The following is a 16,627-nucleotide window of genomic DNA, read 5'->3' on the forward strand; positions in this document are numbered from 1 at the left end:
CTATTTGTCGATGTTTATCAACTCCACATGGAAACTCCCACACCCAATTTGTGAATACATAGAAGTAGCCTCCATCATTCTTCAGAGGCAGAACTTAAAAGTGCATTTCCTCTCTTCCTCTATTTTTTACAACAACAAAAAAATTCAAGAGCTAGTCACATTGCATGCTCTTTTACAAAGAGCACATGGAGCAATCATGAAGTGACTAATCACTGTTGAGCAGCACAAGAGAGTTGATCAAGTTACACTTAATTCACTGTTTGCTTGCTAAATATATAACTATAAATTAACTAAGATGTGCCAAATACATCTCCAGCGACGTATTTGGTTTGCTAACTTGCTAGCTGTAGGTGGCTAGCTTGCAAGATCAAGCTTCTTGGTTACAGGGGAGAAAATCTATCTTCTCCTGCATCAAGTGCGAGTAGCCTTTTGAGATACTTGTATAACTTTGAGCTGGACTGGCTGTTCTTGCATTTAGTTTGTGCGCTTGTTAGCGTTTACCTAGTGTCCGCTATGGGAACTTGCTATTACTTTTTTAGCATATATTTCAAAAAACATATAATACAGTTGGAAAGATATAGCGCCCCTTGTGTGCACTGCCGGTAATACCATATACCCCAGTATGGTACGGAAACAGTATGAAAATCATCTGGATACCGCCCAACCCTTGTAAATGGTTTCCATTGCAAGATGTATTGAATACAACCCTAGTGAAAGCCCATCACTCCAATTGTTTGGGCAGTTCAGTAATGCCATGGAATTCCCAATATATTTTCTGTTCTTGAGAAATAGACATCAGGGGGTTAATATAAGATTACAGTAATATGGACTGTGTTATGGTATTAATGGAGGGGGGTAGGATTATTGACAGCTGGGATAACCCAGGATGCCCAGCCCACCTCAGAATCTGAATGTTCCGGTGCAAGACGTTTGGGTGAGGTTTTATACAACACGTGTAGGCTATCATGTCACGCTAACAATGTTGCACCTCACCAGATAATCATGAAGAACTTTGTTACATTGTATAACTATTGTAAAGCTGACACAAAATTATCCAATTTTAGTCGTACTGATGGCTAACACAAAATTAAGAGGCAATACTACATATTGATAAGAAATAACATGTATATTATAATTGTATCAAAAACTTCAAGTGCAGTCAGGGGAAGACACGTTAACATGTTCTCTATCTAGAGTAGCTTATGAGTGCAGAATGAGAGCGTGATATCAAGTTTAACCAACGTCGTGCAATTAACCCAAATGAATTGCACGACACGACTACGCCTGTTGCACTTAGAACTATCGGGTTGAATAAATAAGAAGCGGTCAGAAAGTTTCTTACCCATAACGAAATCGGTAACAAAGTTTCATTAACGCTGTCGTTACTCCGTAGGTCGCCTTTTCCCACCTGCCACCTTGTTTCAAAGAAACCCTCCGTTGGTCCGCCCCGCTCACGCCCAAGTATTTACATTGAACTCCATAAATAAAATTATCTTATGGCAAACAATACAAGAGGTCCACACACACAAAAAAGGTGGGGGGGGGGGGCGATGACGTCCCGCTGCGTTCTACGAGTTTCATGAACTCATTCGACAACAATACGCTGTTTAAAATTTATGTTGTCGCCTTACAGTGAGTGGGGCGTTCAAGCTACCAGGAAATTTCGTCAATGTCAGCGACTACACTCTTAAAGGGGCCGCCAATTAATGTTTTCACAGTACAGAGTTTCTTTTCAACAGCAACTAGCTACACAAAGAAATATCCTAAAATTAAAACGTGACACAGTTATAAATAAACGTACGTAGGCAGAGTGTTATAGGTATGGCCTATAGAGAGACATACTGAAACTTTCACCCCAAAAAGTTGTGATCTATTGACATGATAGAATAGTTTTTCCATTAACATTGAGAGTGCTAGAGCATATCATGTTTTAATTTCCAATGGTGTAAGGCCAATGGGTGAGAAGGATGAAGGCTGCAATGTGTGCATTTTAGGGTCTCATACCCAGGGGGTGATCTCCTGTCTGTTGGGTGTCATGGGTCTTTTGCTCAGGAGGAAGAGGGCTTCTGCAGGAAGGCTACATTGATGTGAAGGGTCAGTGTGAGTATGGTGAAGGTCACTGGGGGTATGGTGGAGTCTGAAAAATGCTATAGGAGGACCCCACTATGTTATACTATGTTATGTACACTACCTATCAAAAGTTTTAGAACACCTACTCATTCAAGGGTTTTTCTTTATTTTCTACATTGTAAAATAATAGTGAATACATCAACACTATGAAATAACACATATGGAATCATGTAGTAACCAAAAAGTGTTAAACAAATCAAAATATATTTTATATTTGAGATTCTTCAAATAGCCACCTTTTGCCTTGATGACAGCTTTGCACACTCTTGGCATTCTCTCAACCAGCTTCACCTGGAATGCTTTTCCAACAATCGTGAAGGAGTTCCCACATATGCTGAGCACTTGATGGCTGCTTTTCCAATTCATCCCCCTAAAAATCTCAATTTGGTTGAGGTCGGGGGATTGTGGAGGCCAGGTCATCTGATGCAGCACTCCATCACTCTCCTTCTTGGTAAAATAGCCCGTACTCAGCCTGGAGTGTTGGGTCATTGTCCTGTTGAAAAACAAATGATAGTCCCTCTAAGCCCAAACCAGATGGGGTGGCGTATCGCTGCAGAATGCTGTGGTAGCCATGCTGGTTAAGTGTGCCTTGAATTCTAAATAAATCACAGACAGTGTCACCAGGAAAACACCCCACACCATAACACCTCCTCCTCCATGCTTTACAGTGGGAAATATACATGCGGAGATCATCCGTTCACCCACAGCACGCCCCACAAAGACACGGCAGTTGGAACCAAAAAACTCCAATTTGGACTACAGACCGAAGGACAGATTTCCACTGGTCTAATGTTCATTGCTCGTGTTTCTTGGCCCAAGCCAGTCTCTTTTTATTATTGGTGTCCTTTAGTAGTGGTTTCTTTGCAGCAATTGGACCATGAAGGTCTGATTCACAGTCTCCTCTGAACAGTTGATGTTCAGATGTGTCTGTTACTTGAACTCTGTGAAGCATTTATTTGGGCTGCAATTTCTGAGGCTGGTATCTCTAATGAACTTATCCTCTGTAGCAGAAGTAACTCTTTTTGGGACTACACTTGAAGAAACTTTCAAAGTTCTTTAAATTTTCCGTATTGATTGACCTTCATGTCTTAAAGTAATTATGGACTGTCATTTCTCTTTGCCTATTTGAGCTGTTCTTGCCATAATATGGACTTGGTCTTTTACTAAATATCTTCTGTATACCCCCCTACCTTGTCACAACACAACTGATTGTCTCAAACGTATTAAGAAGGAAAGAATTCCACAAATTAACATTTAAGAAGGCACACCTGTTTGACTGGTAGTGTACTGAGAAGCATGTACTTAAAAAAAAAACATTCAAATTGTTTATATTATTTATATTACAACATCTCAAACATGGAAAATAAAAGTACCTGAATACAATGAAAAGGTCACAAGATGAATGAAAAGGTTAAACTGCCTAATCTCTGCTGCAGGCAGCACATGAACAGGGTGGCTTCCTGTTGCTTCAGTTGTTGGGCCTGTTCCTCCTCCCAGGCAGCATTGTGAAGTTCTCACCACATACTACATGGTGTTACTGGTCATCATCAGGTAAGGGGAACCCCCTTAATGACTCTTTTAGGGTCCTTGACCACTCTAATGGGGGAACCTCCATAAATGTTTTTGTTCTCATGTACTGTAGTGTTGGGCCTGCATTCTCCCCCAAATGTGTCAAAGTGTGGGGTAAAGCTGAAAATTTGTTGTTTTTAGGGCTTCAAAGGACACAGCCACCGCTTCGCCAAACTTCTCCAAAAGTGTGCCCTTGTATGCACTATCGCGCAATAGAAGTAGTGTACTGAGTATACTTGGTTTAAAAAGTAGTAAAACAATCTACCACACCGGTAAAGTTCATATGTACATCTCTCTTCATTGTTCATGCATGTTACTTTGTTCTTCTAGGATATATTCAGAGCCTTGAATGTATTCCATTATAATGTCAATTCTGATCTGGAGCTCTTGCAAAAAATCTAAACACGTTTCAAGAAAACATTACAGGTGTTGTGTTCCACAATGACCACAAGTTGGCAGTATCACATTATACTTGCCAGCATCTTGTGAGTTGATCGTATTTGATTTCTTCCAACACTGCAAATCGTATTTCATTATTTTTGAAAAAAGGATGAATAAAAGTAAATGACATTGATATATTTTCCCTAAAATACAGTAGAACATTTGGATGCACAGACATTTCTTCTAAAGTAGCCTACTGTGTACTACAGTGCATTTGGAAAGTATTCAGACCCCTTGACTTTGTCCACATGTTGTTACGTTACAGCCTTACTCTAAAATGTATTAAATCGTTTTTTTCCCCTCATCAATCTACACACAATACCCCATAATGCCAAAGCAAAAACAGGTTTTCAGAAATGTTTTGCAAACTTAAACTGAAATATCACATTTACATAAGTATTCAGACCCTTTACTCAGTACTTTGTTGAAGCACCTTTGGCAGCGATTACAGCCTCGACTCTTGGGTATGACGCTACAAGCTTGGTACATCTGTATTTGGGGAGATCCTCCCATTCTTCTCTGCAGGTCCTCTCAGGCTCTGTCAGGTTGGATGGGGAGCGTCACTGCACAGCTATGTTCAGGTCTCTCCAGAGATGTTCGATCGGGTTCAAGTCCGGACTCTGTCTGGGGCACTCAAGGACATTTAGAGACTTGTCCCGAAGCCACTCCTGCGTTGTCTTGGCTGTATGCTTAGGGTCGTTGTCTTGTTGGAAGGTGAACATTCACCCCAGTCTGAGGTCCTGAGCACTCTGGAGTGCTTTCGTCAAGAATCTCTCTGTACTTTGCTCCATTGATCTTTCCTTCGATCCTGCCGCTGAAAAACATCCCCACAGCATGATGCTGCCACCACCATGCTTCACTGTAGGGATGGTGCCACGTTTCCTCCAGATGTGACAATTGGCATTCAGGCCAAAGAGTTCAATCTTTTTTTTATCAGATCATGGTCTGCGTCCTTTAGGTGCCTTTTGGCAAACTCCAAGCTGGCTGTCATGAGCCTTTTACTGAGGAGTGGCTTCCGTCTAGCCACTCTACCATAAATGCCTGATTGGTGGAGTGCTGCAGAGATGGTTGTACTTCTGGAAGTTTCTCCCATCTGCACATAGGAACTCTGAAGCTCTGTCAGAGTGACCATCGGGTTCTTGGTCCACTCCCTCACCAAGGACCTTCTACCCCGATTGCTCAGTTTGGCTGGGCAGACAGCTCTAATGAGAGTCTTGTTGGTTCCACTTTGTTCTTGGGGACCTTCAATGCTGCAGACATTTTTTGGCACGCTTTTCCAGATCTGTGCCTCGACACAATCCTGTCTTGGAGCTCTACGGCATGGCTTGGTTTTTGCTCTGACATGCACTGTTAACTGTGGGGCCTTATATAGACAGGTGTATGCCTTGTTCCAGCGTTCATGACCTCGTCACTCATAATGATCTCAGGAGAACCGTGGGTGTTGAAGATGTCCATCATCGCCTTGGAGGTGGCCTTGCCAGTCTTGTCCTTGATGGGTATCATACAAAATGAAAATCTATTTTTGGTTCCAAGCACCCTTTTTATTGGGTTACAGAAGGGAATTTAGAGTTAAACACATACTCTTTCTTTACTGACTTTAATGGGTATTGCCCCCACCCACTTGGTAAAGTGATCGGACGGGTCAGACACCAGCTGTTGCCATTTCTGTATTTCGTGAAGGATCCGATGAGGTCCACCCCTAACATTTGTAGTGTTAGAAAGAAGATTACTTTATTCTTATCCGTATCTGTCTCATACATTATGCAGATTTTCATATTTGTAAAGATACTGACACACACACAAAACACACACACACATTCTATAATATTGAACTCTGCTGTGGTCAAATAAAGCACAACATATCAGGGCAAAATTTGAATTGGGACACTTATCGATCATGTGCCTTGGTGAAACAACTTTGATGGGCCTCAACTCCGGCACCAGTCTTTGCCTTCTCAAACTTCTTGCAGGCTAGACAGGGTACTGACCTTTTGGCAAAAGTGACAAATTGAAACATTGTGTGCTCTCTGATGTGACGTTCATTGAAATCATGAGAATTTCAGATAAAATAGAATGTGATTGATAAACAAAAGGTTATTTCAATTGCCCAGATGTCCACCTCCTTGACAATTCCCCGTCAGAAGCGTAGGTTGATTTTGGCAATCATGTGCTTCACTCCGTAATGGCCAGCATGCATCTCGGTCAGCACGGCCTCCATCTCCTCCTTTGTAAAAATCACCCTCCTGTGTAGCTGGCCATCCTTCCCCAGTAAGTACATATGCTTGCCTAACAAGTTGGAAGAGAAGTTGTTGAAATACTCAAGTCTAAGTACATTTGCACTTCTGTCTTTCTCTCTCTCTCTCTCTCTGTCTGTCTTCCACTCTCTTGTTATTTGATACCATTCCATTTACTCCATTCCAGACATTATGAGCCATCCTCCCCTCAGCAGCCTCCAATGAACTATATATATATATATATATATATATAGCTAGCAACATGTAGTTGACCAACTAGCTAGATAGAAAATGGTTGTTGAAAAATGGATGTACATAGCTAAATCCGTACAGTTATCTAATAGAAGTTAACTGCTTAACATTACCCTGAATTTCTCCGAATGTTGCGCCTCTTGTCGAGATCAGTGGTGCCTTCATAGTACTTTTTGCCTGGTTAGAAAGATAAAAGAAAATCTCTTCGAGGGATACCAATGAAGTGCAAGCTACATACAAACAGAAAGCAACAATAACAGTTACATTAGCTAAATAAAACTGTCTGGCTGGCTAGCTGACTAGGCAGTTATATAGGCCCTTATATAGACAGGTGTGTGCCTTTCCAAATCATTTGAATTTACCACATGTGGACTCCAATCAAGATGTAGAAACATCTCAAGGATGATCAATGGAAACAGGATGCACCGGAGCTCAATTATAAATCTCATAGCAAAGAGTCTGCATACTTATATAAATGAAGTATTTTTGTTTTTTATTTTGAATAAATTTGCACAGAATTTCTAAAAACCTGTTTTCGCTTTGTCATTATGGGGTATCGTGTGTAGATTGATGAGGAAAAATGGTATTTAATCAATTTTATAATAAGTCTGTAATGTAACAAAGTGGAAAAAGTCAAGGGGTCTGAATACTTTCCGAATGCACTGTATGTAAACAGAAGCAGCAAGAACCTTTTGGTAAAAATCATGTTAGGTTAAATTATGGGTGGAACATCCCTTTAAAGACAGGCGTTAAAGGCATGTTCCTCTCAAAATACAAAGTAACAGGATTTTTCCGCTTACCTTGGCTGAAATGGATTGGGAAAATCTCCATTAGATCCTTTTGCAGTGAATTTCAATAAATATGTTGGATGGACAGAATTATAGTGAAATTGAACACCCCAAACCTGGTGACAAACCATCTCATCCATTTGACCTTTGATCTTTGCTCTCCCTTCATTAATTTAATAATTTAGCTCCAAATTGTGTCACTTTGTACAGCACAGTTCAAACAAGTGATGTCAGAAACGTGATGCTGTTCTCCTGTCACCTGATGGAACATTGGCTTTCACTGAATGGTTCTCACTTCTGAAATGTTAATGAGGAGTTTCCACTGCCTTTCATACCCTCTCCTCAGTGCCTGGACTACAAAACTGGACTGCAAACATTACTGGGTCCTTTGATTAACAGACAGGTGAAGTGGGTAAGGTGTGAATTAATTCGATGCCATGGTTACAGCCATGATATGTGTGTTGCCCAGTGACGCCTATAGGGCTAATCTGTGTGCATATGTCCCTAAAAGCACTGATGGTGTTTTCCTCTTTAATTATTATGCTTCTGAAGCAGCTTTAAGCCATTGAGAAAAAGATTAGTGAGGTTATGTGTGTGTGTGTGTGTGTGTGTGTGTGTGTGTGTGTGTGTGTGTGTGTGTGTGTGTGTGTGTGTGTGTGTGTGTGTGTGTGTGTGTGTGTGCATTTGTGGTAGTGTTTCTGGGGCATGCATGTCAATTTACTTCACTTTAGCTTTTAACTTAAAGATACACCAAAGACTTGTAGTTGCTAATAATTCACACAATCCTTAGTTTTAGGCTAATAACAGCTTTAGGCTTTCACAAGCTCCACGTTTGACAAACAGACAATGCTTGGTTGATTAGCAAGGTGCTAGATTCAATTCTGTATCTCTGCCCCCTGAAAATGCTTTCTTGCCCACACATAACCATGGTTCATGGACACAGACCTACTCTCTCCCAAACAAAAGGCCTCATTGACCAGTAGGCCACGTGCATGTAGCATGCTTCAAAACTGAAATAGATGACTAAGCTAAAGAGATGCCTTTGCAAAAAGGATCTTGAAAAATGCCTACTAGACACAAGCAACAAACAATCCACCCAGAAAGAAGCTGACGTGATAGGGAAACGTAGCCTGATCCCTGCTTTTCAGTTTTCATCCCTCTCTGCGGTGGAACTGGCCAAATTTCATGTTAGGGGTAGCTTTCAAACAGGGCCACTGGCAGGGAGGGTATCATATGATATCTTTCTCTGCTACCCTACGTACAGTATCAGGTCTGCACATTCTGCAGAGAGGCAACAAGGTCTAGACTCTGAATTGTATTCTAATCCGTCTGTCTGTCTGTCTGTCTGTCTGTCTGTCTGTCTGTCTCTCGCTCTGTCTGTCTGTCTCTCGCTCTGTTTCTCGCTCTGTCTGTCTGTCTCTCGCTCTGTCTCTATCTCTCGTGTGTGCCTCTAATCCTGCTGTCTAGCTGCAGTGTGGGTGTGTGTGTGTATAATCCTGCTGTGTCTGTGTGTATGTGTGCATCTATAATCTGGCTGTGTGTTTAGGCACAGTGTACTTTAATCCTCCTCCTAATGTGGGCATCTGTGCACGTGAGGGCGTGTGTATGCGTGTACAATATATGTTGGTTTACGTCACCTTGCGTCACAGCAGTAGTGAGGTGATATGGGGCCTTGATCAGGGGATACTTGATCTCTTAATTGGGGTTGATGAGAGGCGGGACTCTAGAACAAAGGGATGGGAAAGTGGTGGGGGTAGGGTATGGAATCAACACGTCCTCACTGCTCGCTAAGGTCCTTGGGGCAATAGCTAACCGAATGGCTAGTGGGTGGAGTAGGGTGGGGTTGGGTTGGGTGAGGGGACACAGGTTTCATGGTTTGCACCACAAGTATTAGCGCCCTAGTGCCACAGTCCCAGAGCATAGTGTACCTCACAGGCAAAGGCTGAGCCACTGCCACGCAGCAGCCCCTGGATGGATATGCGTGCCTATTTATAGCTAATCCTGTTTCAGCGAGGTCGTGCTCTCTACCGTCCCTGAGACGGAGCAATTGGAGTTAAGTGCCGCTCGCGTGCTGTCATCGTGCGAGACGGGGCTGGCAAAGGATGCAGCTAGGAAGCAGACGGGGCTCCATTCCTGTTTGTGACCGTTGATGGACAGATTGTCAGGGCTCTACTGGGATGTTTCTGACATGGCTGCTTCTCTTCACCTCTGCACACGAGTCCTGCCCCGCCGACGGCCATATCTGTGACTCACCTGTAAGTGACTCCGCCTTGACTTAATATAAACATATATCATATCAAATCCATATGAACAATCATTTGTGGGCTCTGGGGGGCTTTATTGGAGCTCATTAGATCTGCAGTTCATTTTGTTAGGATTACAACAACAAAACGTGTTAGTGAAAATAGGATAATTTGCATGACCAGATGTGACCGCTTTTTGGATTTAGAATGTCATTTTTAAAGCTATACCAATGGTTTATTTATCCTTAATTTATGATTTGGTCTGTCACAAACACACACACACAAACACAGTGTCGTAGCAACACTGAAATGTTATTAAGATATTCTCTAAGTATGTATTTACAGGGTGAAAGGTTAATGTGTACCACCATATTAAGATTAAGCATCTTAATACTGGAACAAATATGACATGGTTTATAACGTTGCCATACGGTGGGTCTACACACAATACTGTATACAAGCATTTGGGTGTCTGGCTAGTCAGGTATTAACAGTGCCTTCAGAAAGTATCCACACCCCTTTACATTACTAGTGCTTCCAGTGAATTTTACATAGATTTTAAATTAATCTTTTTCACCCTGGCAAATCAATCTCTCCTGTATAGCTGAGTGGCATTGAAGCTCATGCCCGATGGCTTTTATTCAGTCAAAGCCGATGTCAGGGCTAACTGTATGTAGCCATTGTCAATGCCATAATATTGTCCGATGCTACGAATATGGAGTTTGACCCCGTCCCGCCCCTCTGGAAACTTCTTTCTCAAAATCTAAGGATCTGAATCACGTTCTGTGCATGTTGTATTTTACACACACATTCACGTTTCTCTCTTTGCTCAACCTCTTCTGAACCCTCAACCAATTTGATCAATATGATAATGTAACCTATGTCTCTGCCTCATATTTCAGAACAGCTGTGATATGAATGAACCTTCCAAAAATATATATGAAGGCTACAACCTTCTCTATTTGTTGTAATGGATTTTGCCGTAGCACAAGCATGTTGCAGTCTACACATTGCATTGGTGCAAAACAATTAGCATTTTGTGTGACGATATCATCTTTATAGTTACGCTGCCATATAGCAAGCAGTCTGCCTCCTGTTAAGCTAATGTTTGCAATAATGATGAAAAAATAACATTGCTATTGACTTATCTGTCTGTGTTTCCTTGTTTGATATGCTGTGTAGGTTGCATATACAGTGCCTTCAGAAAGTATTCACACATCCTGACTTTTTCCACATTTTCTTCTGTTACAGCCCGAATGTAAAATGGACACAATACATTTTTTTGTCACACACAATACCCCATAATGTGAAAGTGGAATTATGTTTTTCAAAATGTTTACAAATTACACTGAACAAAAATATTCTTTTTTTATATTTATGTTACCTTTATTTAACTAGGCAAGTCAGCTAAGAACATATTCTTATTTTCAATGACGGCCTAGGAACAGTGGGTTAACTACCTTGTTCGAGGCAGAGCAACAGATTTTTACCTTGTCAGCTCTGGGATTCGATCTTGCAACCTTTCAGTTACTAGTCCAATGCTCTAACCACTAGGCTACCTGCCACCTCGAAAATATAAACACAACATGCAACAATTTCAAAGATTATACTGAGTTACAGTTCATATAAGGAAATCAGTCAATTGAAATGAATTCATCAGGCACTAATCTGTGGATTTCACATGACTGGGAATACAGAAATGCATTTGTTGGTCACTGAGCCCTTACAAAAAAGGTAGGGGCGTGGATCCAAAAAACAGTCAGAATCTCATAGAGTTGATCAGGCTGTTGTTTGTGTCCTGTGGAATGTTGTCCCACTCCTCTTCAATGGCTGTGCGAAGTTGCTGGATATTGGCGGGAACTGTAACACTTGTCGATCCAGAGCATCCCAAACAGGCTCAATGAGTGACATGTCTGGTGAGTATGCAGTCCATGGAAGAACTGGGACATTTTCAGCTTCCAGGAATTGTGTACAGATCCTTGTGACATGGGGCTGTGAATTATCATGCTGAAACATGAGGTGATGGCAGCAGATGAATGGTATGACAATGGGCCTCAGGATCTCGTAACGGTATCTCTGTGCATTCAAATTGCCATTGATAAAATGCAATTGTGTTCATTGCTCGTAGCTTATGCCTGCCCATACCATAACCCCACCGCCACCATGGGGCAGTCTGTTTACAACGTTGACATCTGCAAATGGCTCGCCTACACACAATGCCATACACAGTGTCTGCCATTGGCCCCGTACAGTTGAAAATGGGATTAATTTGTGAAGAGCACACTTCTCCAGCGTGCCATTGGCCATCGAAGGTGAGCATTTGCCCACAGAAGTTGGTTACGATGCTGAACTGCAGTCAGGTCAAGACCCTGGTGAGGATGACAAGCACGCAGATGAGTTTCCCTGAGACGGTTTCTGACAGTTTGTGCAGAAATTCTCCAGTTGTGCAAACCCACAGTTTCAACAGCTGTCTGGGTGGCTGGTCTCAGACGATCCCGCAGATGAAGATGTGGAGGTCCTGGGCTGGCGTGGTTACCTGTGATCTGCGGTTGTGAGGCCGGTTGGACGTACTGCCACATTCTCTAAAATGACTTTGGAGGCGGAATGTTGTAGAGAAAATAACATTCAATTCTACAGCAACAGCTCTGGTGGACATTCCTGCAGTCAGCATGCCAACTGCCCACTCCCCCAAATCTTGAGACATCTGTGGCATTGTGTTGTGTGTCAAAACTGCACATTTTAGAGTGGCCTTTTATTGGTGCACCTGTGTAATGATCATGCTGTTTAATCAGCTTCCTGATATGACACACCTGTCAGGTGGATGGATTATCTTGTTAAAGGACAAATGATCACTAACAGGGAAATAAACTAATTTGTGCACAACATTTGAGAGAAATAAGCTTTTTGTGCAAATGGAACATTTCTGGGATCTTTTATTTCAGCTAATGAAACATGGGACCAACACATGTTGCATTTTATATTTATGTTCAGTATAATGTAAAAGCTGAAATGTTTTGAGTCAATAAGTATTCAACCCCTTTGGTATGGCAAGCCTAAATAAGTTCAGGAGTAAACATTTGCTTAACAAGTCACATAAGTTGCATGGGCTCACCCTGTCTGCATTAATAGTGTTAAACATGATTTTTTAATTACTATCTCAGCTCTGTACCCCACACAATTATCTTTAATATCCCTCAGTCGAGCAGTGGATTTCAAACAAAAATTCAACCACAAAGACCAGGGAGGTTTTTCAGTGCCTCGCAAAGAAGGGGAGCTACTCGTAGATGGGTAAAAATAAAAAAGCAGACACTGAATACCCATTAATTACACTTTGGATGGTGTATCAATACACCCAGTCACTATAAAGATACAGGCGTCCTTCCTAACTCAGTTGCCAGGAAGTAGCTCAGGGATTTCGCCATGAGGCTAATGGTGACTTTGAAACAGTTACAGAGTTTAATGGCTGTGATAGGAGAAAATAACTGAAGATGGATAAACAATATCGTAGTTATTCCACAATACTAATCTAATTGACAGAGTGAAAATAAGGAAGCCTGTACAGAATACAAATATTCCAAAACATGCTACCTAAAGTAATACTGCAAAAAATGTGGCAAAGCAATTCACTTTTTGTGCGAGAATACAAATTGTTATGTTTGGGGCAAATCCTATAAAACATATTACTGAGTACCACTTTCCATATTTTCAAGCATAGTGGTGGCTGTATCATGTTATGGGTGTGCTTGTAATCATTAAGGACGGGGGAGTTTTTCAGGATAAAAAAGAATCAGAATGGAGCTAAGCACAGGCAAAATCCTAGAGGAAAACCTGATTCAGTCTGCTTTCCACCAGAAACTGGGAGAGCAATTCACCATTCAGCAGGACAATAATCTAAACCTCAAGGCCAAATCTACACTGGAGTTGCTTACCAAGAAGACAGAGAATGTTCCTGAGTTGCCGAGTTACCGGTTTGACTTAAATCTACTTGAAAATCTATGGCAAGACCTGGAAATGGTTCTCCAGCAATGATCAACAACCAATATGACATAGATTGAAGAATTTTGAAAAGAATAATGGACAAATATTTTACAGACCCAGAAAGACTCACAGCTGTAATCGCTGCCAAAGGTGCTTCTACAAAGTATTGACTCAGGGGTGTGAATTCTTATGTTAATGAGATATTTAATTTTCAATAAACATGTTTTCACTTTGTCATTATGGGGTGTTGTGTGTAGGTGGGTAAGAAACTATTGATTTAAATACATTTTGCATTCAGGCTGTAACACATCAAATAAGTCATAATAATGTAATAAGTCAAGGGGTATTAATACTTTCTGAAGGCACTGTCTCTTGCCTAAATAGCTGCATGTAACTCCACTCCTGAAAAAAGAACATGAAATTGCTAGACAACCTGTTTGTGTCATACTTATGTTTGCAATAGCTTATTGTTACAACACACGAAGAACTTAGAGTTTTTGAACGGTTTTGTGTACAAGTGGCAGCAGAGTCACGGAGTGACTGAGCACTGAGCAGCATCTGAAAGAAGGTAGGCTAGTGGATCCCACATGCGTAGAAATCTCAGTATTTTTAGCAACAGCAAGAAAGACCACCCCCACAACATTTCTGTTTGTACCTAAGAAGGTTTTCCTGATTATTGTGCTTGGTGAGCCAGGACATCATCAAAAGTCTTCCAAATGAGAGGTAACCCTGGATTAATTTACACTAACTACCCACTGGTTTCCATGATACAAAACATTGTTTCCATGTAACCCAATGTTTTTTCAATGTAATGTAATATCAAAACATTTCCATTTGATGACGTATCATCCTGGGAATTGTTGTATTTCTAGTAGTGAAGTCATAAAGTACAGAAGAGAAATGCATGTACAGGGGCACATGGACAGAAAAGGCTGTAGAGATAAGCTCACACACCACCCCTTTGGACGGGGTTAAGTGGTTAGCACTGCCACTAGACCAGACTGCGGCACAATGATTTCTAATAGGTTTCAGAGTGTCTGTTATAGTATTGATGGCCTCATTGGAGAGGGAAAGCTGTCCAAATTAATGACATTTATGGGGACCAATTTTGGCTCCCCCCCCCCCCCCCCACACACACACACACACACACACACACACACTATGAAAAAAACACAAACACATCCCAAACACACACTGTGAGCACACATTGTGAATGCACACCACGCACATTGCATGCACGCACGCACAGACACACACACACATATTTGTTTCTCCAGCCTCCATTTAGCATTAAGACAAATATAATTGATGAGAGAGTCATTGTTTGTTTGTGCTTCCCTTACCAAGGTCTAGTTTCCCTTTACAAGGTATTTAAATAGTTTACCTTCACAAGGTCTTTAAATAGTTTCCATAGTCAATGAGATTCACAGGATATAAGTGTTATGGATGTAAGAGAAATGCATGCACGCTCATCATCAGGGTCATGTGCTAGTTTTGTTCTGTTGAAATGCAACCAAATCCATGCATGGCTACTGTAATGATGCATGCTTTCGCTTTCTGGTGGCAGTGTGTGAATTCAGACAGAAAATGTCTTAGGCGGATGTACATAGACGGAGATCCTGGAGAAAGGCCCAACTGATATAAAGGTCCTGACATTAAGAGCAGAATGCTTCCGGACAAAATATATCTCAGGTCGACGCTCTGTATCCTGTGAGTCATTTTTATAGAAATACTCTTATTCATATTCATGACAGGTTTTCACATGACAGGGGTAAAGATGAAAGATTGGCTGAAAGTACAGAACATCCGGAAGTAGCATCAGCCACACTAGTACGATGGTGGAAAATTGTGTTTTATTAAGACGGTACACATATTTTCCCAGGTTTTCTAGGCCTGCTCGCCATTAAAGCTAGTTTAGGAGCAAACTGACGCCAGAATGGAGGGTATTTTATGTAGCTGTTCGGCTGACGATAGTGGAACCGTCAAAACACAGGTAAATAGCGACCAATATCAACTGTCCAGGCTGAGTAGGAAGTTCAGTCTACCTGGAAAGATTTCACTCAAGGAAGAGTACAATGTGATGCCTTGCCTTACTTATGAGCTAAACCTCAACAACTGAATTATAATTTCAGTAGAAGCAGAAATACCCATTATCATTCCTTTAGACATAATATCTAAAAGTTCCACTCTTGTGTTTAGCCTGTGGATATTTAATGTATTGATCACCCCCGCAGTCCCAGCAAAACATGGTACATCCCTGGTTGTGATTATAATAATTTCATCAAATTGAAATCTTCCTTTAGGGCAACAACTGTGCCCCAAGTTGCAATTTGGCAGATGTAATGCACCACAGGCAAAGTAGAGCTGACTTTACAGTAGTAAAAACAAAGGGGGTGGCATTGTCTTCACTTTTCCACAGTGTGTCTCCCCTTCACAGTGTTAGTGGCTCTCTCAGGAACAGCAAACAGTGGCTGCTGAGCGCACCAATGCCACAGATTGTCTAATTAGATTAAGCAAGAGGCTTTCCTGAGATAATCATTGAGCGAGCCTTTTTCCTCGAATGAAGCCTGTGTCGGTAGAGAGTCTGCGCGTTGAAGGTCAAACCATAATTTTCGAAGGAAAATCTGCAATTTGTACATATCCCCGAGAAGGTTAACTATCTGGATAACCTCGAGAAGTGCCGGCAGAGCTTCCTTTGGGCATAATGGGGGTGTTTCTGGAGTTCTGTGAAAGACACTGCCTTCCCTAACCGGACTGGTGGTATTACCAGCATATAGCTCCAGTTGCTATGAGGATAAGAAAAGTGGGATTTCAAGTAAGTACAAACTCCAATATTGGTTAATGTAGAAACAATGTCTAAAATCAATAGTTAGTGTCAACATGAAATGTTGTACAGAAATGTGTGTCATGTCCCTTTAATAATGCTCCAGTTGGTTCTGCTGGTGTCTGCTACCATTGTAAGGTATTGTCCAGGGTCACTGGTTAGCTGTGC

General features: G+C 41.5%; 2 protein-coding genes across 10 annotated transcripts in view; one reads left to right on the top strand and one right to left on the bottom strand.

Moving 5' to 3' along the window:
- LOC106584600 (GRAM domain-containing protein 4) overlaps nucleotides 1-1,642 on the bottom strand; it is a 53,556-nt gene extending 51,914 nt beyond the window's left edge. For 3 of the 8 annotated variants that reach the window (XM_045706441.1, XM_045706442.1, XM_045706437.1), the window contains exon 1: nucleotides 1,343-1,640. In XM_045706441.1, the coding sequence (XP_045562397.1) occupies nucleotides 1,343-1,371 (29 nt within the window). In that variant the 5' untranslated portion in view covers nucleotides 1,372-1,640. Of the gene's footprint in view, nucleotides 1-1,342 lie in introns of all 8 variants that reach the window. The other 5 variants (XM_045706440.1, XM_045706439.1, XM_045706438.1 and 2 more) reach the window with 4 other exon arrangements.
- Nucleotides 1,643-9,390: 7,748 nt separating this feature from the next.
- Nucleotides 9,391-16,627, top strand: part of LOC106584599 (plasma membrane calcium-transporting ATPase 1) — a 42,935-nt gene continuing 35,698 nt past the window's right edge. The window contains exon 1 of one of the 2 annotated variants that reach the window (XM_014170071.2): nucleotides 9,391-9,669. The gene's annotated coding sequence lies outside the window, so the exon portion shown is untranslated. Of the gene's footprint in view, nucleotides 9,670-16,158; nucleotides 16,451-16,627 lie in introns of those variants that run through there. The other variant, XM_014170072.2, reaches the window with a different exon arrangement.

Source organism: Salmo salar, chromosome ssa23 (genome assembly GCF_905237065.1).
Source record: "Salmo salar chromosome ssa23, Ssal_v3.1, whole genome shotgun sequence".
Lineage (NCBI taxonomy): Eukaryota > Metazoa > Chordata > Actinopteri > Salmoniformes > Salmonidae > Salmo > Salmo salar.